Source organism: Oncorhynchus gorbuscha, linkage group LG25, assembly GCF_021184085.1.
Source record: "Oncorhynchus gorbuscha isolate QuinsamMale2020 ecotype Even-year linkage group LG25, OgorEven_v1.0, whole genome shotgun sequence".
NCBI classification, from domain to species: Eukaryota; Metazoa; Chordata; class Actinopteri; order Salmoniformes; family Salmonidae; genus Oncorhynchus; species Oncorhynchus gorbuscha.
The window spans coordinates 9,901,175-9,925,542 of NC_060197.1; the positions used below are offsets into that span (position 1 = coordinate 9,901,175).

The 24,368-nt window shown below is 43.8% G+C and overlaps 2 protein-coding genes across 5 annotated transcripts in view; both read left to right on the forward strand.

The window, feature by feature from the left end:
* Positions 1-7,262, forward strand: part of LOC124014022 (scm-like with four MBT domains protein 2) — a 52,118-nt gene extending 44,856 nt beyond the window's left edge. For all 4 annotated transcript variants that reach the window (XM_046328663.1, XM_046328665.1, XM_046328664.1 and 1 more), the window contains 2 exons: positions 146-274; positions 7,017-7,262. In XM_046328663.1, coding sequence (XP_046184619.1) covers positions 146-274; positions 7,017-7,157 — 270 coding nt within the window. In that variant the 3' untranslated portion in view covers positions 7,158-7,262. The remainder of the gene's footprint in view (positions 1-145; positions 275-7,016) is intronic.
* Positions 7,263-21,109: 13,847 nt separating this feature from the next.
* The window catches only part of LOC124014309 (protein kinase C theta type-like), a 28,941-nt gene continuing 25,682 nt past the window's right edge, over positions 21,110-24,368 (forward strand). The window contains 2 exon segments of the mRNA XM_046329145.1: positions 21,110-21,230; positions 21,456-21,517. The gene's annotated coding sequence lies outside the window, so the exon portion shown is untranslated.

Sequence of the window (24,368 nt, forward strand, 5' to 3'; positions counted from 1 at the left end):
AAGATGTGATTTAGTATTTGATGGGTTCTTTGGCTCCCTGGTGGCCGGGTGGCCCAGATATGGTCAGTGAATGGCGTCCGGCTGTCATATCCAGTCGATAAAGGTCCTGTATATAGATGAATCTTTGTGTCCTGTGGCCCTCCAGGTGGAGTGTACTGAGGCCGAGTGCCAGCTGGTGTTGGAGAGGAACCCTCTGGAGTGGTCCGTAGAAGACGTGGTCACCTTCATCACCTCCACCGACTGTGCTGCTCTCGCCAACATCTTCCAGGAGCAGGTACACACAACCAGTCAAATGTATTTATAAAGCCCTTTTTACATCAGCCGATGTCACAAAGTGCTGTACAGAAACCCGGCCTAAAACCCCAAACAGCAAGCAATGCAGGATGTAGAAGCATGGTGGCTAGGAAAAACTCCCTTGAAAGGCAGGAACTAGCATCAAGGAGTCATCAGGCCAGGTAGTCCTGAGGCATGGTCCTAGGGCTCAGGTCCTCCGAGAGAAGAGGGGGAGAGAGAATTAGAGAGAGCATACTTAAATTCACACAGGACACCGGATAAGACAGGAGAAATACTCCAGATATAACAGACTGACCCTAGCCCCCCGACACATAAACTACTGCAGCATAAATACTGGAGGCTGAGACAGGAGGGGTCGGGAGACACCGTGGCCCCATCCGATGATACCCCCCGGACAGGGCCAAACAGGAAGGATATAACCCCACCACTTTGCCAAAGCACAGCCCCCACACCACTAGAGGGATATCTTCAACCACCAACATACTACCCTGAGACAAGGCCGAGTATAGCCCACGAAGATCTCCCCCACAGCACAAACCCGAAGGGGGCGCCAACCCGGACAGGAAGATCACGTCAGTGACTCATCCCACTCGTGTGACGCACCCCTCCTAGGGACGGAATGGTAGAGTACCAGTAAGCCAGTGACTCAGCCCCCTGTAATAGGGTTAGAGGCAGAGAATCCCAGTGGAGAGAGGGGAACCGGCCAGACAGAGACAGCAAGGGCGGTTCATCGCAACAGAGCCTTTCCGTTGATCTTCACACCCCTGGGCCAGACTACACTCAATCATCTGAACTACTGAAGATATAAGTCTTCAATAAAGACTTAAAGGTCGAGACCGAGTCTGCATCTCTCACATGGATAGGCAGACAATTCCATAAATAGTGAGCTCTATAGTAGAAAGCCCTGCCTCCAGCTGTTTATTTAGAAATTCTAGGGATAATAAGGAGGCCTGCGTCTTGTGACTGTAGCGTACGTGTAGGTATGTACGTCAGGACCAAATCGGAACGATAGGTAGGAGCTTTGTATTTTAGCAGTAAAACCTTGAAATCAGCCCTTGCCTTTAACAGGAAGCCAGTGTAGGGAGGCTAGCACTGGAGTAACATGATCACATTTTTTGGTTCTAGTCAAGATTCTAGCAGCCGTATTTAGCACTAACTGAAGTTTATTTAGTGCTTTATCTGGGTAGCCAGAAAGTAGAGCATTGCAGTAGTCTAATCTACTGTAGAAGTGACAAAAGCACGGATTATTTTTTCTACATCGTTTTCGGACAAAGTTTCCGATTTTTGCCATGTTACGAAGATGGAAAAAAAGTTGTCCTTGAAACAGTCTTGATATGTTCATCAAAAGAGAGATCAGGGTCCAGAGTAACGCCGAGGTCCTTCAGTTTTATTTGAGACGACTGTACAACCATCAAGATTAATTGTCAGATCCAACAGAAGATCTTTTTGTTTCTTGGGACCTAGAACTAGCATCTCTGTTTTGTCCAAGTTTAAAAGTAAAACATTTACCGCCATTCACTTCCTTATGTCTGAGGGAGGGCAATTTTGGGGCTTCATCATGTTTCATCGAAATGTACAGCTGTGTATCGTCCGCAAAGCAGTGAAAGTTAACATGGCGTTTCCAAATCACATCACAAAGAGGTAAAGTATATAGTGAAAACCAACAATAGTGGTCCTAAAACAGAACCTTGAGGAACACTGACATTTACAGTTGATTTTTCAGAGGACAAACCATCCAGAGACACAAGCTGATATCTTTCCGACAGATAATATCTAAACCAGGCCAGAACCTGTCCGTGTCGACCGATTTGGGTTTCCAATCTCTCCAAAAGAATGTTGTGGTATCAAAAGCAGCACTAAGGTCTAGGAGAACGAGGACAGATGCAGAGCCTTGGTCTGACGCAATTTAAAAGGTAATTTACCACCTTCACGAGTGCCGTCTCAGTGTGCTATGATGGGGTCTAAAACCAGACTGAAGCGTTTTGTATACATTGTTTGTCCTCAGAAAGGCAGTGAGTTACTGCGCAACAGCTTTTTCTAACATTTTTGAGAGGAATGGGAGATTCGATATATGAAGATTTTTATTTTAATTTTATTTTATTTTTAAATCTGGGTCAAGAGGCTTTATTATTGCCACTTTTAGTGAGTTTGCTACACATCCGGTGGGTAGGGAGCAGTTTATTATGTTCAACATAGGAGGGCCAAGCTCAGTAGTTTAGTTGGAATAGGGTCCAGTATGCAGCTTGATGGTTTAGTGGCCATGACTATTTTCATCAATGTGTCAAGAGATATAGTATTAAAAAACTTGCAGACACGGGACAACTGAGCTTTGGAGAAGAACGCAGATTTAAAGAGGAGTCCATAATTTTCTTTCTAATGATCATGATCTTTTCGTCGAAGAAGTTCATGAATTTATCACTGCTAAAGTGAAAGCCATCCTCTCTTGGGAAATGCTGCTTCTTCGTTAGCTTTGCGACAGTATCAAAAATACATTTTAGACTCTTCAATTTAGCTGGAAAATAGGATGATCGAGCAGCAGTGAGGGCTCTTCGATATCGCACGGTACCTTCTTTCCAAGCTAGTCGGAAGGCTCCCAGTTTGGTGTAGAGCCATTTCCGTTTCAATTTTCTGGAAGCTTGCTTCAGGGTTCGAGTGTTTTCTGTATACCAGGGAGGAAGTTTCTTATGGCAAATGTTTTTTTGTTTTTAGGGGTGTCACTGCATCTAGGGTATTACGCAAAGTTAAATTTAGTTCCTCAGTTAGGTGGTTAACTGATTTTTGTACTCTGACATCCTTGTGTAGGTGGAGTCTGGAAGGGCATCTAAGAATCTTTGGGTTGTCCGAGAAAATTAAAGCTCGGCTTTTGCTAATCCTTGGTTGGGGTCTAAGCAGATTATTTGTTGTGATTGCAAACGTAATAAAATGTGGTCCAATAGTCCAGGGTTATGAGGAAAAATATTAAGATCCACAACATTTATTCCATGGGACAAAACTAGGTCCAGAATATGACTGTGGCAGTGAGTAGTTCCGGAGACATGTTGGACAAAACCCACTGAGTCGATTATTGCTCCGAAAGCCTTTTGGATTGGGTCTGTGGACTTTTCCATATCAAAGTCACCAAAAATGTGAATATTTTCTGCCATGACTACAAGGTCCGATAGGAATTCAGGGAACTCAGTGAGTAATGCTGTATATGGCTCAGGAGGCCTGTAAACAGTAACTATAAAAAGTGATTTAGTAGACTGCATAGATTTCATGACTGGAAGCTCAAAAGATGAAAACTCAGTCATTTTTGTGGGATAAATTGAGATTTGCTATCGTAAATGGTAGCAACACCACCGCCTTTGCGGGATGCACGGGGCATATGGCCACTAGTGTAACCAGGAGGAGAGGTCTCATTTAACACAGTAAATTCATCAGGTTTAAGCCATGTTTCAGTCCAATCACATCAAGATTATAATCAGTGATTAGTTCATTGACTAACTGCCTTGGAAGTGAGGGATCTAACATTAAGTAGCCCTATTTTGAGATGTGAGGTATCATGATCTCTTTCAATAATGACAGGAATGGAGGAGGTCTTTATTCTATTGAGATTGCTAAGGCGACTCCACAGACTCCACTAAGCTGGCTAACAGGCTGCTGCCTGGCCTGCACCCTATCTCATTGTGGAGCTAGAGGAGTTAGAGTCCTGTCTATGTCCATAGATATGATGAGGGCACTCCTCCAGCTAGGATGGAGTCCATCACTCCTCAGCAGGCCAGGCTTGCACACACTCTGAAATACATGCAGACACACACACGTCCCCAAAACAACACACTTTCTTGTTTGATATACAGACTCTCTCTTCACGTTATCATTAACAATGCCATCATTTCCTCTCTCTCTGTCTCTCTGTCCTTATTCTCTTTCTCTCTGTCTGTATTATCTGCCTCTGTCTCTGTCCTTATTCTCTGTCTCTCTGCTCGTATTATCTGTCTCTCTCCTTATTCTCTGTCTCTCTGCTCGTATTATCTGTCTCTGTCCTTATTCTCTGTCTCTCTGCTCGTATTATCTGTCTCTGTCCTTATTCTCTGTCTCTCTGCTCGTATTATCTGTCTCTGTCCTTATTCTCTGTCTCTCTGTCCTTATTCTCTGTCTCTCTGCTCGTATTATCTGTCTCTGTCCTTATTCTCTGTCTCTCTGCTCGTATTATCTGTCTCTGTCCTTATTCTCTGTCTCTCTGTCCTTATTCTCTGTCTCTCTGTCCGTATTATCTGTCTCTGTCCTTATTCTCTGTCTCTCTGTCCTTATTCTCTGTCTCTCTGCTCGTATTATCTGTCTCTGTCCATATTATTTCTCTGTCTCTGTCCTTATTCTCTGTCTGTCCTTATTCTCTGTCTGTCCTTATTCTCTGTCTGTCCTTATTCTCTGTCTCTGTCCTTATTCTCTCTCTCTGTCCTTATACTCTGTCTCTCTGTCCTTATTCTCTGTCTCTGTCCGTATTATCTGTCTGTCCTTATTCTCTGTCTCTGTCTCTCTGTCCATATTATCTCTCTGTCTCTGTCCTTATTCTCTGTCTCTGTCTCTCTGTCCATATTATCTCTCTGTCTCTGTCCTTATTCTCTGTCTCTGTCTCGCTGTCCATATTATCTCTCTGTCTCTGTCCTTATTCTCTGTCTCTCTGTCCGTATTATCTGTCTCTGTCCTTATTCTCTGTCTCTCTGTCCTTATTCTCTGTCTCTCTGCTCGTATTATCTGTCTCTGTCCTTATTCTGTCTCTCTGCTCATTATCTGTCTCTGTCCTTATTCTCTGTCTCTCTGTTCATATTATCTGTCTCTGTCCTTATTCTCTGTCTCTCTGTTCATATTATCTGTCTCTGTCCTTATTCTCTGTCTCTCTGTTCATATTATCTGTCTCTGTCCTTATTCTCTGTCTCTCTGTTCATATTATCTCTCTGTATCTGTCCTTATTCTCTGTCTCTGTCTCTCTGTCCATATTATCTCTCTGTCTCTGTCCTTATTCTCTGTCTCTGTCTCGCTGTCCATATTATCTCTCTGTCTCTGTCCTTATTCTCTGTCTCTCTGTCCGTATTATCTGTCTCTGTCCTTATTCTCTGTCTCTCTGCTCGTATTATCTGTCTCTGTCCTTATTCTCTGTCTCTCTGCTCGTATTATCTGTCTCTGTCCTTATTCTCTGTCTCTCTGTCCTTATTCTCCGTCTCTCTGCTCGTATTATCTGTCTCTGTCCTTATTCTGTCTCTCTGCTCATATTATCTGTCTCTGTCCTTATTCTCTGTCTCTCTGTTCATATTATCTGTCTCTGTCCTTATTCTCTGTCTCTCTGTTCATATTATCTGTCTCTGTCCTTATTCTCTGTCTCTCTGTTCATATTATCTGTCTCTGTCCTTATTCTCTGTCTCTCTGTTCATATTATCTCTCTCTGTCTCTGTCCTTATTCTCTGTCTCTCTGTCCTTATTCTCTGTCTCTCTGTTCATATTATCTGTCTCTGTCCTTATTCTCTGTCTCTCTGTTCATATTATCTCTCTCTGTCTCTGTCCTTATTCTCTGTCTCTCTGTCCTTATTCTCTGTCTCTCTGTTCATATTATCTCTCTCTGTCTCTGTCCTTATTCTCTGTCTCTCTGTCCTTATTCTATGTCTTTCTGTCCGTATTATCTGTCTGTCCTTATTCTCTGTCTCTGTCCTTATTCTCTGTCTCTGTCTCTCTGTCCATATTATCTCTCTGTCTCTGTCCTTATTCTCTGTCTCTCTGTCTGTATTATCTGTCTCTGTCCTTATTCTCTGTCTCTCTGTCCTTATTCTCTGTCTCTCTGTGTCCATATTATCTCTCTCTGTGTCTGTCCTTATTATCTGTCTCTGTCCATATTATCTCTCTCTGTCTCTGTCCTTATTCTCTGTCTCTCTGTCCTTATTCTCTGTCTCTCTGTGTCCATATTATCTCTCTCTGTGTCTGTCCTTATTATCTGTCTCTGTCCATATTATCTCTCTCTGTCTCTCTGTCCTTATTCTCTGTCTCTCTGTCCGTATTATCTGTCTGTCCTTATTCTTTGTCTCTGTCCTTATTCTCTGTCTCTGTCTCTCTGTCCTTATTCTCTCTCTCTGTGTCCATATTATCTCTCTCTGTGTCTGTCCTTATTCTTTGTCTCTGTCCTTATTCTCTGTCTCTGTCTCTCTGTCCATATTATCTCGCTGTATCTGTCCTTATTCTCTGTCTCTCTGTCTGTATTATCTGTCTCTGTCCTTATTATCTGTCTCTCTGTCCTTATTATCTGTCTCTCTGTCCTTATTCTCTCTCTCTGTGTCTGTCCTTATTCTGTGTCTCTGTCCATATTATCTCTCTCTGTCTCTGTCCTTATTCTCTGTCTCTCTGTCCTTATTCTGTCTCTCTGTCCATATTATCTCTCTCTGTGTCTGTCCTTATTCTCTGTCTCTGTCCATATTATCTCTCTCTGTCTCTGTCCTTATTCTCTGTCTCTCTGTCCTTATTCTCTGTCTCTGTCCATATTATCTCTCTCTGTCTCTGTCCTTATTCTCTGTCTCTCTGTCCATATTATCTCTCTCTGTCTCTGTCCTTATTCTCTGTCTCTCTGTCCATATTATCTCTCTGTCTCTGTCCTTATTCTCTGTCTCTCTGTCCATATTATCTCTCTCTGTGTCTGTCCTTATTCTCTGTCTCTCTCCTTATTATCTCTTTCTTATCTTATTCTCACATTCTCTCTGCAGGACATAGATGGCCAGGCGTTGTTGTTGCTGACCCTGCCTACAGTCCAGGAGTGTATGGAGCTGAAGTTGGGTCCAGCCATCAAGCTGTGTCACCAGATAGAGAGGGTCAAGGTGGCCTTCTATGCCCAGTACGCCAATTGATCCTGGGTATCTCACCTGGCACCTTTACCCCGTAGGGCACAGGCTGCCTGGAGATGACCCTGTACACCTTCATCTGAGGAAGAGGAGGAGAGATGATTTCGATTATCTCTCTCTGTCTCTGTCCTTATTCTCTGTCTTTCTGTCCGTATTCTGTCTGTCTCTCTCTGTCCTTATTCTCTGTCTCTGTCTCTCTGTTTCTCTCTCTCTGTGTCCATATTATCTCTCTCTGTCTGTCCTTATTCTTTGTCTCTGTCCTTATTCTCCTTGTCTGGGTCTCTGTCCATATTATCTCTCTCTGTCTCTGTCCTTATTCTCTGTCTCTCTGTCCTTATTCTCTTTCTGTCCATCTTCTCTGTCTCTGTCCTTATTCTCTGTCTCTCTGTCCATATTATCTCTCTCTGTCTCTGTCCTTATTCTCTGTCTCTCTGTCCATATTATCTCTCTCTGTCTCTGTCCTTATTACCTGGTCTGGAAGGCTGGGAACAAAGTGGGAAAACTGGTACTGCTGTCGCTTAGGAATTCTTCAATTCTGGACAAGAATTACCTGGTCACTTTTCCGTGGATTACTGATGTCACATAGAGAAGGAAGTGATGTCAGAGGAAGCAGAAGAGGATACGGAGCTCAGGACGTCACCATCATCTGTGACAACAGGCAGAGATTGGCTTGAAGGTTCAGATTTCCATAGGACTGTGTGGAAGGATCAGTCAACTGTGAATAGTTGAGTACGATACATATGAGTCAATCCATATGGAATACAGATCTGTGAAGAAGCTGATCGAAATTGAGGATTATTTTCTTGGAACATTTTGAAATCGAGGATTATTTTGGGGGGGGGGAAATCGTATTTTTTTTACATGCTGTTTGAGACTAATGGCCCTGACAGCGTTTTAAGTTATGAACAAATGTTATTAAATATTTGTTCAATGTTTTCTCTCTTTGTTATATTTAAGTAAATTAGGTTAATATATTTGATTAACGAAAATTGGTTAGTAACCTACAATAATATATTTGCAATATTTATTGTATTCCTTATTGAATAGATATCTTATTTGGATGTAAGACAAATATATTTAGAGTTGATAGGCTATTGAAATGTCCAAGTCTTTGGTTCCAAATATGTATTTAAGGATGTTCATGAGTTATTCCAGTCAATAGTAATTGAGTCCTGTTATTAAATGATCACAGATAGATATAGAAGGTCTGCTGCAGTTTCTGTTGTTGTAAAAAAAAGCCTGGTTACACTTTATTTGAATAGTCTGTCTGTAGATGCTCTACAGGCTATCAGTAACATTTCAACTAACTACTAACCCTTATTCTAAACCTTACCCTAACCTTCGCAAGCAGTTGCTTATCAACAGATAGTCTGTTGCTTAGAAGTAGATTGTTTGTTGGTAGTATCTACAATGTGACCAAAGTCCTGAAATAGTTTGTTTTTTTCCTTTTCACTTTTTAATAAGTTGTTCTAACAATCATGTAAACAGATGTGTAAAATATATTGTATCCATCTATGCAAAACGCGGTGCAGATATTTTTGATAAGTGTTGATAAGAAAATAAATTTCTACAGAATTTTTATAATGACGCTTTGTTTTCTAGTGTTTATAGAGATGAAGAATTCATCAAAGGTGTTTTTAACAATGTTTTAAACCATGTATAAACTCACAGGAAGTTCTGTACATAGGTAGTAATAACCCTTCCATCACTGATTGGATTTCCAAGACTGTAGCATGTTATTAATGTAATATACATTTAATTGAATACAGGCAGTACATATTCAGATGAGAGTATTTCACAGCAGTAAGACGAGTCGTGCTTCACCAATGTTCTGTTACGGGCACAGTTGAATTAATTGAATAGCACATACACACACCAACTCTGACACTTTCGATTGAGCCAGTCTGAAAAGCAGTTTAATCAACTGCTACCTCAAAGGGTTGCTTGGCAACCCAATTTCTAACGTCTGTTTTGCATGATTTTCCCTTTTCGCAGCTGTATCTGAAAACAAACTGGATACATTTTGATTGCAGAGGAGTAAACAACTATTTAACTGGTTTAAATTTTTAAAATGCAGAGTTTTTTAAACTCATGTACAAGTGGCAATTTCAGGCGAACTTCTGAAGTCAGTCCATGATTTGAATGTATTTTAACAGTGAATGCAATAGTCAATCTTTTGAGAACACAACAGCCCAATATTAAGAGTGAGAGCTGGCAACTACAGTATTTTGTCATCTTCTAAATGGCTTTGATCATTTCCACGTCTTGACCTACATAACTCCATTCATATAGAGCAGTAGTATTGTGTGTCAGGACTCAGCTGTGATCGACTGTACAGGCCTGGGAAAGAACGCGTTAGAGGAAGAAGAGTTAACCATGTGTGTGTTTGTGGTTAACCACCTCTCTGTGCTCTCACACTACAGCACTCCCATTGCAGCAGGCCTATATCTGGGTCACGACAGCACTGGTCTGGTCGTTCAGAGAGAAAGACGACAATCAAATGCGAGAATTATTAGGCTATACCGTTTTCAGTAAACGTCTTGGTTAGTATACACACTCACACACACTACATTGACACTTGCACACAAAACCCACGCACATTCACGTAAACTACATATGCCCACACACACGCAGGACGACACAACATCCACATTACACTCACACGCACTCTCGCGCTCACACACACAGTTTTACATATAATTTGCTGCTGCTACTCTATTTTACTCTTATCTATCCTGATGCCGAGTCACTTTACCCTACCTTTATGTACATACTTATGTTTATATAGTGTACTGTATGTGGACACCCCTTCAAATTAGTGAATTTGGCTATTTCAGCCACACCAGTTGCTGACAGGTGTATAAAATTCAGAACATAGCCATGCAATCTCCATAGACAAACATTGCCAGTAGAATGGCTGTACTGAAGAGCTCCGAGGCTTTCAATGTGGCACTGAGAGATGCCCCGGTCAACTGTAAGTGCTATTACTGTGAAGTGGAAACGTCTAGGGGCAACAATGGCTCAGCCATGAAGTGGTGGGCCAGAAAAGAACACAGAACTGGACCGCCAGGTGCTGAAAAAAATGTCTGTTCTCGGTTGCAACACAGCATGAGTTCTACACTGCCTCTGGAAGAAACGTCAGCACAAGAACTAAGGTGGGAGCTTCAACACTAAGATGAATCACGCTTTACCATCTGGCAGTCCGACGGACGAATCTGGGTTTGGCGGATGCCAGGAGGGGGCAACTACCTGCCCGAATGCATAGTCCCAACTGTAAAGTTTGGTGGAGGAGGAATAATGGTCTGGGGCTGTTTTTCATGGTTCGGCCTGGCCCCTTCGTTCCAGTGAAGGGAAATCTTAATGCTACAGCATACAATGACATTCTAGACGATTCTGTGCTTCCAACTTTGTGGCAATGGTTTGGGGAAGGCTCTTTCCTGTTTCAGCATGACAATGCACCCATGCACAAAGCAAGGTCCATACAGAAATGGTTTGTCGAGATCGGTGTGGAAGAACTTGACTAGCTTGCTCAGCGCCCTGACCTCAACCCCATCAAACACCTTTGGGATGAATTGGAACGCCGACTGCGAGCCAGGCCTTATCGCCCAACATCAGTGCCCGACTTCACTAATGCTGTTGTGGCCGAATAGAAGCAAGTGCCCGAAGCGATGCTCCAACATCTAGTAGAAAGCCTTCCCAGAAGAGGGAATGGCAGCAAAGGGGCTATGGTTTTGGAATGAGATGTTCGAGGAGCAGGTGTCCACATACTTATGGCCATATAGTGTATCTACCTCAAATACCTCGTACCTCTGCATATTGATCTGGTGCTGGATATCGCTCCATTCCCATGTATTTTATTCTTCTTGTGTTACTATTTCATTTTATTTTTAAACTCTGCGTCATTGGGAAGCAAGCAAGCATTTCACAGTAAAGTCTACACCAGTTGAATGCGGCGCACGTGCCAAATACAATTTTGATTTGTTTTGATTGAATAAACATAAGTATTTAGTCAAATACACCCGCAATAAAGCTGAAGTAACGGACTTTTCCAGAGGGAATAGACGTTGTACATTACATTAGTTGATCAACAAACAAAAAAACAGCCCGATTCAAATGAACCTTGTCTTCCGTTAATTGTCACGAAGCCATTTGATAAACAAGTAGTTCAAGCAGACAGATATGAAGTGGCGCTGTGGGTGCATCATCATTCAGAAAATGATTCACTATTGATTAAGTTTTATCTGTGTGGAACGACTGTGTATCTATAGCATCACACCTCTGTGTAACCAGCCAAACAATTTCCTCTCTATTCTTCATTATTCATAAGTCATCTGTACTGCCCGTGGGACCAAATCACCATCTGCTCCTCTCCCATTTCCATATGCCTTTACAAAGGATGCATCTGAAATGAGAGAGAGAGAGAGAGAGAGAGAGAGAGAGAGAGAGAGAGAGAGAGAGAGAGAGAGAGAGAGAGAGAGAGAGAGAGAGAGAGAGAGAGAGAGAGAGAGAGAGAGAGAGAGAGAGAGAGACAGAGAGACAGAGAGAGAGACGCAATATGAATATTTTTCTGGACCCCCTCGTCTCTCTCTCTCTCAAAGATAATGAATTCACTGATGTTATCTTTGGGGGAATGGATGAAATGATAAACATTGAAATAAATTGCTCCTTTGAAACATAATTAGCAGAGAAGCACAACAGAAGTGTGTTAGAGGGGGAGGGAGGTGTGTGTGTGTGGAAGGGGGAAGTGTAGGAAAGGTGAAAAATAGAAAGGAAGCGTCAGAAAGGATTTCAATTTCACTGCTTGTCTTTAGGCTTTCATACCAAATAACATTTTCATGAAATGCTTTAAAATGGTAGAATCAAAAATAACATGATTCTCAAATGATATGCACTGTCTACATATACTGATTATTCAAGATGTTGTATCCAATCAGGCTGTTGGTAAGCCTTTGATTTCCTTTATCATTTATTAATGCGCCGCTGACTGCCAACCAGCCAACCAGCCAAGCAGAGAAAAGAGACGAGTCGTGAGCCTCTCGAGGCAAAAAATACATCACTCCATTATGAGAAATATCAAACACATCTTTCCACAGCTCTAACAATACAATTGAATGTGAGTCCGAACCAAATCATACACAGAGAGAGGTCAAAGGAGGCTTCAAACTCAATACAATGGAACCCAGTGGAGAAGGACAGTGGAGGGCAAACTCTTCATGGAGGCAGAACCAGGAAGAGTAAGCAGATCTTATATCTGCACGACATACAGGACAGCTAGCTAAAGCTACAAGTAATGAACACAACTAAACTACAGCTCCACTAGGAGGTCAACTTCAACTATTGTGGATTCTCTTTAACTACCCGTCACAGAGATCCAATTCAAGACAATGCGTGCCTCTGAAATGGCACCCCATTCCCTACATAGGGCACTACTTTTTTTTTTACCAGAGCCATGGGTAGTGCATTATCAAGTAGTGAACTATATAGGGAATAGGGTGCCATTTCAGACAGACGAGTGTGATTTTTCCCTGTTGTTCTGATAAAGGGATGTTGTTGTCTGGTCTGTTTAAACCTCCCTAAGAGGACTATCTGTCAGTAGTTGGCCTAATATGAGATGGAAGGGGGTCTGTTGAAGGTTTTTTGTCCATCTCTCTAAGTTCATAGTGTTCATAGTGATCACTAAGGCTTCACGCTGCGTCAGTGAAATTCAAAGCCTGCAAGACTGAGAGCTGACAGGGCATCACAGAGCGTCCACTCATCTTTTCTCCTCTCTTCCTCTACTCTACTCTCATCCCCCTCTCCCACGTTCCATTTTGAACCCATTTCCCTCTCAAGCTGCTCAGTATTGTACCCTATTGGAGTAATCAGCCCAGATGTTTAACACAAGACATGTTCCAATTATCATGCTCCATTTCTGTGTGTGTCGGTGCGTATGTACAGGACATACAGTAGCAGTCAGAACTATGAAAAAAACACACATGGAATCATGTAGCAACCAAAAAAAGTGTTCAACAAATCAAAATATATTTTAGATTTGAGATTCTTCAAAGTAGCCACCCTTTGCCTTGATGATAGCTTTGCACACGCTTGGCATTCTCTCAACCAGCTTCATTTCAACGAACAGGCGTGCCTTGTTAAAGGTTCATTTGTGGATTTTCTTTCCTTCTAAATGCGTTTGAGACAATCAGTTGTGTTGTGACAAGGTAAGGGTGGTATACAGAAGATAGCCCTATTTGGTAAAATACCAAGTCCATATTATGGCAAGAACAGCTCAAATAAGCAAAGAGAAATGACAGTCCATCATTACTTTAAGACATAAAGGTCAGTCAATGCGGGAAATTCCAAGAACATTGAAAGTTTCTTCAAGTGCAGTTGCAAAAACCATCAACCGCTATGATGAAACTGGCTCTCATGAAGACTGCCACAGGAAAGGAAGACCCAGAGGAAAGGAAGAGCCTACGTTCAATAGAGTTAACTGCACCTCAGATTGCAGCCCAAGTAAATGCTTCACAGAGTTCAAGTAACAGACACATCTCAACATCAACTGTTCAGAGGAGACTTGCTGCAAAGAAACCACTACTAAAGGACACCAATAATAAGAAGAGACTTGCTTGGGCCAAGAAACACGAGCAATGGACATTAGACGGCGGAAAATCTGTCCTTTGGTCTGATGAGTCCAACTGACGCAGAGTAGGTGAACAGATGATGTCCACATGTGCGGTTCCCACCGTGAAGCATGGAGGAGGAGGTGTGATGGTGTGGGTGTGCTTTGCTGGTGACACCGTCTGTGATCTATTTAGAATTCAAGGCACACTTAACCAGCATGGCAACCACATCATTCTGCAGTGATATGCCATCCCATCTGGTTCGCGCTTAGTGGGACAATCATTTGTTTTTCAACAGTACAATGACCCAAAACGCACCTCCAGGCTGTATAAGGGCTTTTTGACCAAGGAGATTGATGGAGTGCTGCATCAGGTGACCTGGCCTCCACAATCAACTGACCTCAACCCAATTGAGATGGTTTGGGATGAGTTGGACCACAGAGTGAAGGAAAAGCAGTGCTCAGCATATGTGGGAACTCCTTCAAGACTGTTGGAAAAGCATACCTCATGAAGGTGGTTGAGAGAATGCCGAGAGTGTGCGAAGCTGTCATCAAGGCAAAGGGTGGCTACTTTGAAGAATCTGAAATATAAAACATATTTTGGTTACTACATGATTCCATATGTGTTATTTCAGAGTCTTCACTATTATTCTACAATGTTGAAAATAGTACAAATAAAGAAAAATGCTTGAATGAGTAGGTGTGTCCACACTTTTGACTGGTACTGTAAGTGCATGTGTAACTTTTCATTCCATGTGGAAAATGACAGTAATGCAAGTACTTAATTAGTCTGTCTTTGCTCATAGGCAACATGGTTAGATGGTAGTGGTTTCCCCGAAGTCAAAGTTTGCGGTTTGTTTTCTCTGTAGTTGCTTCCTTGCTTGTCTACCTATCTCTGTTCTCGCTGTGCATCTCATTGTAGGCCTGTGGGTCGCAGCTTTTTGCATTTTTGGGGGGGGAACTCAGTCGGGTCTCATCTTACTATTGAGAGTTAGAATAGTTGAATACACTAGGTGCAATTTCAAAATGTGGTTGTGCATCGGCAGTTGTCCTCGTTATGCGCCACTCACTGACAGTCTCTCATTTAGCACCGTCCATTAAAACTGTTACAATTGGATTCATTAGTGTAGTAAGTCTAACCAGCTAACTAAACGTAGTAATTATGGCCGAATTACCTACCAGGGCACACAGCGCATGTGCCAAGGGGCCTTGACCTCCAGGGGTCCCATACTGATTTTGTTATTCACTCTCACTCAGATATCATATTAACATGGCGTAAGTCATGACAAAATGTGTAGAATTGCAGGAAACTAGCTTTTAAAACTGCAAAAATGTCTTTCCACCGCATGGCAAAATAGGTAGAACTGCTGTAAATTAGCTGTAAAACTGCTAATTTCTGCTAACAGATTGCGCTGTACGTGTTGAATTATAGATTTTAGTCCCTGTGTTGAGGAAATGTGTAGTGGCTAATTGTATAGCATATAGGCTATGTGTCTGTAGATGGACTGAAGAAAAATAATATATAATAATAATAATAATATATGCCATTTAGCAGACGCTTTTATCCAAAGCGACTTACAGTCATGTGTGCATACATTGAAGCAACAGCAGCCAAGGTCATAATGGCTGGGGTCATTTATGCTTGTTTTTGTTCTTCTCCAAAAGGCATGTTAGTGTTCTAAAATTTTATAGAAATGCAGTAAATGACCTTGTCTACGGCCTTGCACAGAACTATGGTCACAGTGCAAGCATCTGCTGCTCCCTATGCACCTTAAGGGTGTGTGCCTGCGTGTGTGTGTTTGCCTGCCTGCCTGCCTGCCTGCCTGCCTGCCTGCCTGCCTGCCTGCCTGCCTGCCTGCCTGCCTGCCTGCCTGCCTGCCTGCCTGCCTGCCTGCGTGCGTGCCTGCATGCGTGCGTGCGTGCGTGCGTGTGTGTGTGTGTGTGTGTGTGTGTATGAGCACAGCAGGCAGCAGCAGGTCAACCACATACCCTTGAAATACAAAAACTCAGATAGAGGTGTGACCGAGTACCCCTGGTTACTATAGGAGTGCCCCTGGTTACTAGAGGAGTGCTCCTGGTTACAAGAGGAGTGCCCCTGGTTACTAGAGGAGCGCCCCAGGTTACAAGAGGAGTACCCCTGGTTACTATAGGAGTGCCCCTGGTTACCAGAGGAGCACCCCAGGTTACAAGAGGAGTACCCATGGTTACTATAGGAGTGCCCCTGGTTACCAGAGGGGTGCCCCAGGTTACCCTGGTTTCTAGAGGAGTACCCATGGTTACTATAGGAGTGCCCCTGGTTACAAGAGGAGCATCCCAGGTTACTAGAGGAGCGTCACAGGTTACTAGAGGAGTACCCCAGGTTACTAGAGGAGTGCCCCTGGTTACTAGAGGAGTACCCCAGGTTACAAGAGGAGTGCCTCTGGTTACTAGAGGAGTGCCCCTGGTTACAAGAGGAGTGCCCCTGGTTACTAGAGGAGCCCCCCTGTTTACTAGAGGAGTGCCCCTGGTTACAAGAGGAGTGCCCCTGGTTACTAGAGGAGTACCCCTGGTTACTAGAAGAGTGCCCCTGGTTACTAGAGGAGTGACCCTGGTTACAAGAGGAGTGCCCCTGGTTACTAGAGGACCGCCCCAGGTTACAAGAAGAGCGCCCCTGGTTACTAGAGGTGTGCCCCAGGTTACAAGAGGAGCATCCCAGGTTACTAGAGGAGCGTCACAGGTTACTAGAGGAGTACCCCAGGTTACTAGAGGAGTGCCCCTGGTTACTAGAGGAGTACCCCAGGTTACAAGAGGAGTACCCCAGGTTACAAGAGGAGTGCCCCTGGTTACTAGAGGAGTACCCCAGGTTACAAGAGGAGTACCCATGGTTACTATAGGAGTGCCCCTGGTTACCAGAGGGGTGCCCCTGGTTACAAGAGGAGTGCCCCTGGTTACTAGAGGAGTACCCCTGGTTACAAGTGGAGTGCTCCTGGTTACTAGAGGAGTACCCCTGGTTACTATAGGAGTGCCCCTGGTTACTAGAGGAGTACCCCTGGTTACTATAGGAGTGCCTCTGGTTACTAGAGGAGTGCCCCTGGTTACAAGAGGAGTGCCTCTGGTTACTAGAGGAGTGCCCCTGGTTACTAGAGGAGTACCCCTGGTTACTAGAGGAGTACCCCTGGTTACTATAGGAGTGCCTCTGGTTACTAGAGGAGTGCCCCTGGTTACAAGAGGAGTACCCCTGGTTACTAGAGGATTACCCCTGGTTACTATAGGAGTGCCTCTGGTTACTAGAGGAGTGTCCCTGGTTACAAGAGGAGTGCCCCTGGTTACTAGAGGAGCCCCCCTGGTTACTAGAGGAGTGCCCCTGGTTACTAGAGGAGTGACCCTGGTTACAAGAGGAGTGCCCCTGGTTACTAGAGGACCGCCCCAGGTTACAAGAAGAGCGCCCCTGGTTACTAGAGGTGCATCCCAGGTTACTAGAGGAGCGTCACAGGTTACTAGAGGAGTGCCCCAGGTTACTAGAGGAGTATCCCTGGTAGCCCCTGGTTACTAGAGGAGTACCCCTGGTTACAAGAGGAGTATCCCTGGTTACTAGAGGAGTACCACTGGTTACTAGAGGAGTGTCCCTGGTAGCCCCTGGTTACTAGAGGAGTACCCCTGGTTACAAGAGGAGTATCCCTGGTTACTAGAGGAGTACCACTGGTTACTGGAGGAGTGCCCCTGGTTACTAGAGGAGTACCCCTGGTTACAAGAGGAGTATCCCTGGTTACTAGAGGAGTACCACTGGTTACTAGAGGAGTGTCCCTGGTAGCCCCTGGTTACTAGAGGAGTACCCCTGGTTACAAGAGGAGTATCCCTGGTTACTAGAGGAGTACCACTGGTTACTAGAGGAGTGCCCCTGGTTACTAGAGGAGTACCCCTGGTTACTAGAGGAGCGTCCCAGGTTACTAGAAGAGTATCCCTGGTTACTAGAGGAGTGCCCCTGTTTACTAGAGGAGTATCCCTGGTTACTAGAGGAGTACCCCTGGTTACTAGAGGAGTGTCCCTGGTAGCCCCTGGTTACTAGAGGAGTACCCATGGTTACTAGAGGAGTACCCCTGGTAGCCCCAGGTTACTAGAAGAGTACCCCTTGTTACTAGAGGAACACCCCTGGTTACTAGAGGAGTACCCCTGGTTACTAGAGGAGTACCCCTGGTTACTAGAAGTGTGCCCCTGGTTACTAGAGCCTTTACAGGGGTTCTGCTATAGAGGGCTTACTATTAAATTAGGTAATTTCATGCATTGTGGATAGGGTTACAAATAGGGATAGGGATAGGGTTTCCCAAAATTCCCAGGTCTTCCAGAAACCTACTTGGAGGATTTCGGATTTCCGGCTTATTTCCTCCAGATTCCGGAATGTTTCCAACCATGTTTTCTGAAAAACCAGGGAATTTGGGGATATTTACCAGGTTTGGGGAAAGTTATCGGATTAGTGAAACCCTAATTGTGGATGGAGGGAGATGTTAATGTGTGTATTACATGTGTGTATGTGGTGAGGAATGTGTGTGTGTGTGGGTATGTATGTGTGTGTGCATGCTTGCGTGTGTGTGTTTGTGTGTGTGTAGTATGTGTGCATGGGGGTGGGGTAGTATGGGGGAGAATGTGTGGAGGAATTTCTTGGGATTCTTACAGCTGCTGGTTGGCTGCTGGGCTGGTTTCCATGGCAACGTGTGTAAAAGAGGTACAGGCTGGCTCCCTCAGTACCGTATCTGTGAGCCGTACAAAGGAACAACACTTTGAAATCACACACGTTCCCCTCCCCTCTCTCTCTCTCTCTCTCTCTCTCTCTCTCTCTCTCTCTCTCTCTCTCTCTCTCTCTCTCTGTCTCGCTCTCTCCCCTCTCTATCTCTCGCTCTCGCTCTTGCCCCCCCCTCTCTCTCTCTCTCTCTCTCTCTCTCTCTCTCTCTCTCTCTCTCTCTCTCTCTCTCTCTCTCTCTCTCTCTCTTCTCTCTCTCTGTTTAGCTCTCTCCCCTCTCTATCTCTTGCTCTCGCTCTTGCCCCCCTCTCTCTCTCTCTTTCTCTCTCTCTGTCTAGCTCTCTCCCCTCTCTATCTCTTGCTCTCGCTCTTGCCCCCCCCACTCTCTCTTTCTCTCTCTCTCTGTCTCTGTCTTGCTCTTTCTCCCCTCCCCTTTTCTCTCTCTCTCTCTCTCTCTCTCTCTCTCTCTCTCTCTCTCTCTCTCTCTCTGTCCTCCATCTTCCCATCCTTACTCTCCTCATGTCAATAATATAGCTCTATCGTACTGCTGTGCACTAACTCACACACTCGGCATCGTTTATTTGCCCATTCATTCACATACTCAGAGAGATTTGCACAGATGAAAGAGTTGCCCCGTTATAGGTTCATGTTAATAAGTGCAGTTTAGTGTGAGGCTTTGGCTGAGAGAATCTGAGGATACCATTTATTAATACAATGTATCGTTAAACAGGAAAAGGATTGAGGAGTTTTATCTTGTCAGCAAAATGACTCCATCAGAATCCATATGTAACGTAACTGACTGTATCATTTAGCTGGAAACTGTGACATTGATGGTGTAGGGAGTTCTAGGGGTTTAACACACCTGGGTCACTATGAAACAGGATCATTTCTGGCAATGTAAAATAGATTCCCCCAGCTATGGGCTACTGCAGAAAAGCAGAGAAAGACAGAGAGAGATGAGGGGGGTAGACAGAGATTAAAAATTGAAACACGAATATGCTTTCCTCTTTCAGTGGAACAGAATCTACTGAATTGATGAATCTTTTTGGATTTTATTGAATGAATTTAATCATTAATAGGTGTTTTTTTAGTCATAGTAAATGAAGAAAAGAAGAGAAATTACAAATAAATGATGACGTTGTAAAATGACACAGGTCTACATTATTAGAAAAAGAGTTTCCAAAAGGGTTGTACAGCAGTCCCCATGGGGAAACTATTTTTGGTTCCAGGTAGAACTATCTGTAGAAAGGGTTGTACAAGAAACTCAAAAGGCTTATATCTGGAACCCAAAAGGGTTATTCAAATGGTTCTCCTATTGGGACACCTGTTAAACCCTTTTAGGTTCTATATAGCACCTTTTTTTCTAAGAGCGTACTATATCATGCCTAACAGTAAGGGGCATTGACTACCAGTGTAGAGCAGAATTATTCAAAAATCACATTTTATTTTTTCCAAAGAATCTATCTCTTGTTATACCACAGAAAAATGGAGAGAGAGAGAGAGAGATATATACTTGCTTTGGCAATGTTAACACGTTTCCCATGCCAATAAAGGAATTGATATAGAGAGACATTTCCCATGTCCTACACCATAAGAGTACGTCATAGGAAATTAAAAAGAAAAGGGATATGACATTGTGAAGGGTTTTCATAACAATAGCATGACTAATGAACAACAGAAGAAATGGATATGAAACTGCCAGCGCAGTACTGTGTTTACGCATGGCATTGGCTTTAGTAGGGGAGTCGCACAGACCAGCCTGGCTATCTCCCTTATCTCCTATCTCCGGACTCAGAGACTGACTGGGCTGAACACGCAGGCTGGAGAGAGTGGGAGAACTGGTTTGCATGACCAGCAAAGCATTCGATGTACGTTACACAAGCTCTGGCATTCAAGACTAACAGGCTGGGCGGAAGACAACTAACAGTCATTTTTTACCAGTGATAGAATAGCCTTCTTTCAAGTGTTTTTGTAAAGTAAAAGACAACATTGAAATATATCTAAAACGTCATATTTACACCCCCTCCCATAACTCCCACTCCACACCCACATATCTTAAGTATCTGCATCCAGATATTAGGCATTGTGGATCATGTATTGTGCATTTGCCAGACACACCATTTACTCTATAGTCAAGTATCGCCATCTAGTGGAAGCAGCTGACATGCACGATATGAGTTGAATTAATACAATTGCAGCTGTGATGGGAATTTGAGCAGCTCAACAGCTGCGGGACAGCTGGATTATCGTCCATCTTCCAATGACCCTTTACTGTTTACCCTTTTCTGGCGTGATAGCCTACCCCTGGTTTTCGGGAATTTTCCTACCCAATTATAAACTGATCGATGGGGTATGTTCCTACAAACACTGGTAGTAAATAGGACGAACCTGAGGGGGGGTTCAGGATCTGAAAAGACGGACTTTTTTGGGATATTCAACCATAGATGCACAACGATAGATCCGCATTGCGGAAATCCATTCCAGCATACCTGTGCATTGCACACCTATAATACCACCTCACTCCACAGGGGGGCATCATTGAATTCTTCATGAATTAATCCGATTTATAGTAAAGGGGCGTTACCTTGATTTCTGCGGTGGTGCTGCTGGTGGTAAAATAGAGGTGCACTTATTCTGATCATTGGTGCCTCCACAAGGCTACTTCGACACAGTTATTACAAAACTCTGAAGCAGCAAGATGGACATTAGCTTCAAATGAACCGCAACACCAAAGAAGTTGTGTTTTGTAGTTTGACTTTCAAAGGTAGGCATGCATTTATTCCATTATACCTATTCCTCATTTGCATATTGACACATTTCCAGCCTGTAATAGAAGAACATTGTGTATTACTAGCTATGCCTATTTATTTGGATTGATTTGGGTATTTTGATCATTCCACTAGTCTGAAATATAGGCTACTGCATGAATTAAAAGACTATTTACAATGTTACATCCTGATTGGCATGCACTTATAACCTTCCCACCCAGGCACCAACTTGTCAGAGAATCAATCTTCACCTTTGAAAATACACCATAGACTTCAAAAGGAGGTAGGCCTATAGTCAATGGCAGAGAAAGAGGAATGAAATATGAATGGTATGCTGCATCGTAGCCTAATATGCATGTGTGTGGAGTAGAGTTGAGTAATAGGATTAGTAGCCTGCCATAGGCACTTATTTGCTGACATAATTGTCATGTTTCATGTATTCAGTGCTGTAAAACTAACTATGTTTCTAAATGTAAGCCAGGAATGAGTTAAGTAGTTGTACTTATGGACAAAGCTCTCCTTGTTTTTACTTGTACTCCATTGATGTGATCACTCCATGTTATTATGACGCACACCTCAAGGGTCAAAGCCACATTCTTAGAAAACAAGGGTTCCAAAAGGTTATTTGGCTGGCTGCCCCCATTGCATAACATTTTTCTTCAAATTCTTCAAATGGTTTTCCTATGGGGACAGCCGCACAACCTTTTTAGGTTCTAGATAACACCTTGTTGTAATTCCTTTTGTGGAAACAGAGGTCAATCACTTTGCTCTTATTTCCCATTTGGTCTCATAACACTCTACCCACCAGCCACTAGTTGAGTGCCTTGTCTAAATCAAATCAAATTCAAATCAAATCCAATTTTATTTGTCACATACACATGGTTAGCAGATGTTAATGCGAGTGTAGCGAAATGCTTGTGCTTCTAGTTCCGACAATGCAGTGATAACCAACAAGTAATCTAACTAACAATTCCAAAACTACTGTCTTATACACAGTGTAAGGGGATAAGGAACATGTACATAAGGATATATGAATGAGTGATGGTACAGAGCAGCATACAGTAGATGGTATCGAGTACAGTATATACATATGAGATGAGTGTGTAGACAAAGTAAACAAAGTGGCATAGTTAAAGTGGCTAGTGATACATGTGTTACATAAGGATGCAGTCGATGTTGTAGAGTACAGTATATACATATGCATATGAGATGAATAATGTAGGGTAAGTAACATTATATAAGGTAGCATTGTTTAAAGTGGCTAGTGATATATTTACATAATTTCCCATCAATTCCCATTATTAAAATGGCTGGAGTTGGGTCAGTGTCAATGTCAGTGTGTTGGCAGCAGCCACTCAATGTTAGTGGTGGCTGTTTAACAGTCTGATGGCCTTGAGATAGAAGCTGTTTTCAGTCTCTCGGTCCCAGCTTTGATGCACCTGTACTGACCTCGCCTTCTGGATGATAGTGGGGTGAACAGGCAGTGGTTCGGGTGGTTGATGTCCTTGATGATCTTTATGGCCTTCCTGTAACAACGGGTGGTGTAGGTGTCCTGGAGGGCAGGTAGTTTGCCCCCGGTGATGCGTTGTGCAGTCCTCACTACCCTCTGGAGAGCCTTACGGTTGAGGCGGAGCAGTTGCCGTACCAGGCGGTGATACAGCCCGCCAGGATGCTCTCGATTGTGCATCTGTAGAAGTTTGTGAGTGCTTTTGGTGACAAGCCGAATTTCTTCAGCCTCCTGAGGTTGAATAGGCGCTGCTGCGCCTTCTTCACGACGCTGTCAGTGTGAGTGGACCAATTCAGTTTGTCTGTGATGTGTATGCCGAGGAACTTAAAACTAGCTACCCTCTCCACTACTGTTCCATCAATGTGGATAGGGGGGTGTTCCCTCTGCTGTTTCCTGAAGTCCACAATCATCTCCTTAGTTTTGTTGACGTTGAGTGTGAGGTTATTTTCCTGACACCACACTCCAAGGGCCCTCACCTCCTCCCTGTAGGCCGTCTCGTCGTTGTTGGTAATCAAGCCTACCACTGTTGTGTCGTCCGCAAACTTGATGATTGAGTTGGAGGCGTGCGTGGCCACGCAGTCGTGGGTGAACAGGGAGTACAGGAGAGGGCTCAGAACGCACCCTTGTGGGGCCCCCGTGTTGAGGATCAGCGGGGAGGAGATGTTGTTGCCTACCCTCACCACCTGGGGGCGGCCCGTCAGGAAGTCAGTACCCAGTTGCACAGGGCGGGGTCGAGACCCAGGGTCTCGAGCTTGATGACGAGCTTGGAGGGTACTATGGTGTTGAATGCCGAGCTGTAGTCGATGAACAGCATTCTCACATAGGTATTCCTCTTGTCCAGGTGGGTTAGGGCAGTGTGCAGTGTGGTTGAGATTGCATCGTCTGTGGACCTATTTGGGCGGTAAGCAAATTGGAGTGGGTCTAGGGTGTCAGGTAGGGTGGAGGTGATATGGTCCTTGACTAGTCTCTCAAAGCACTTCATGATGACAGAAGTGAGTGCTACGGGGCGGTAGTCGTTTAGCTCAGTTACCTTAGCTTTCTTGGGAACAGGAACAATGGTGGCCCTCTTGAAGCATGTGGGAACAGCAGACTGGTATAGGTCTAACCGTCACATGTTTGAGGACCTCTGCAGATGTCACACACGTGTCCTTGTCAATTACAACAAAGGGAAGTTCTTCAAAGACCACACACACACACACACACACACACACACACACACACACACACACACACACACACACACACACACACACACACACACACACACACACAAAGACACACACCAACAAGCTCTCACACTCTCGCGTCAGAATTAGACGTTTATCCATGTTTCTCAAACATCAAATTTCAAAGTTGTTCCAAAAAATGTGGTCGTGTTTAAGGTTAAGTTTAAGCATTAACTCTGAATTTTTAAGGATAGGATTAGGTTAAGGCATTAACTCTGATTGGTTGAGGTAAGGCTTAAGGTTTGGGATAGGATTAAAACCAACATTTCAAGAACAATTTTCAACCTATCCACCATCCCTGTCCATAACACCCTAGCCAAACAGAAACCTATTTGAAGGTAACAGCGCTAACTGTTGCCCCTAATGGACAGTTTCAACGTCATCTCCCAACAGCCTCAGAC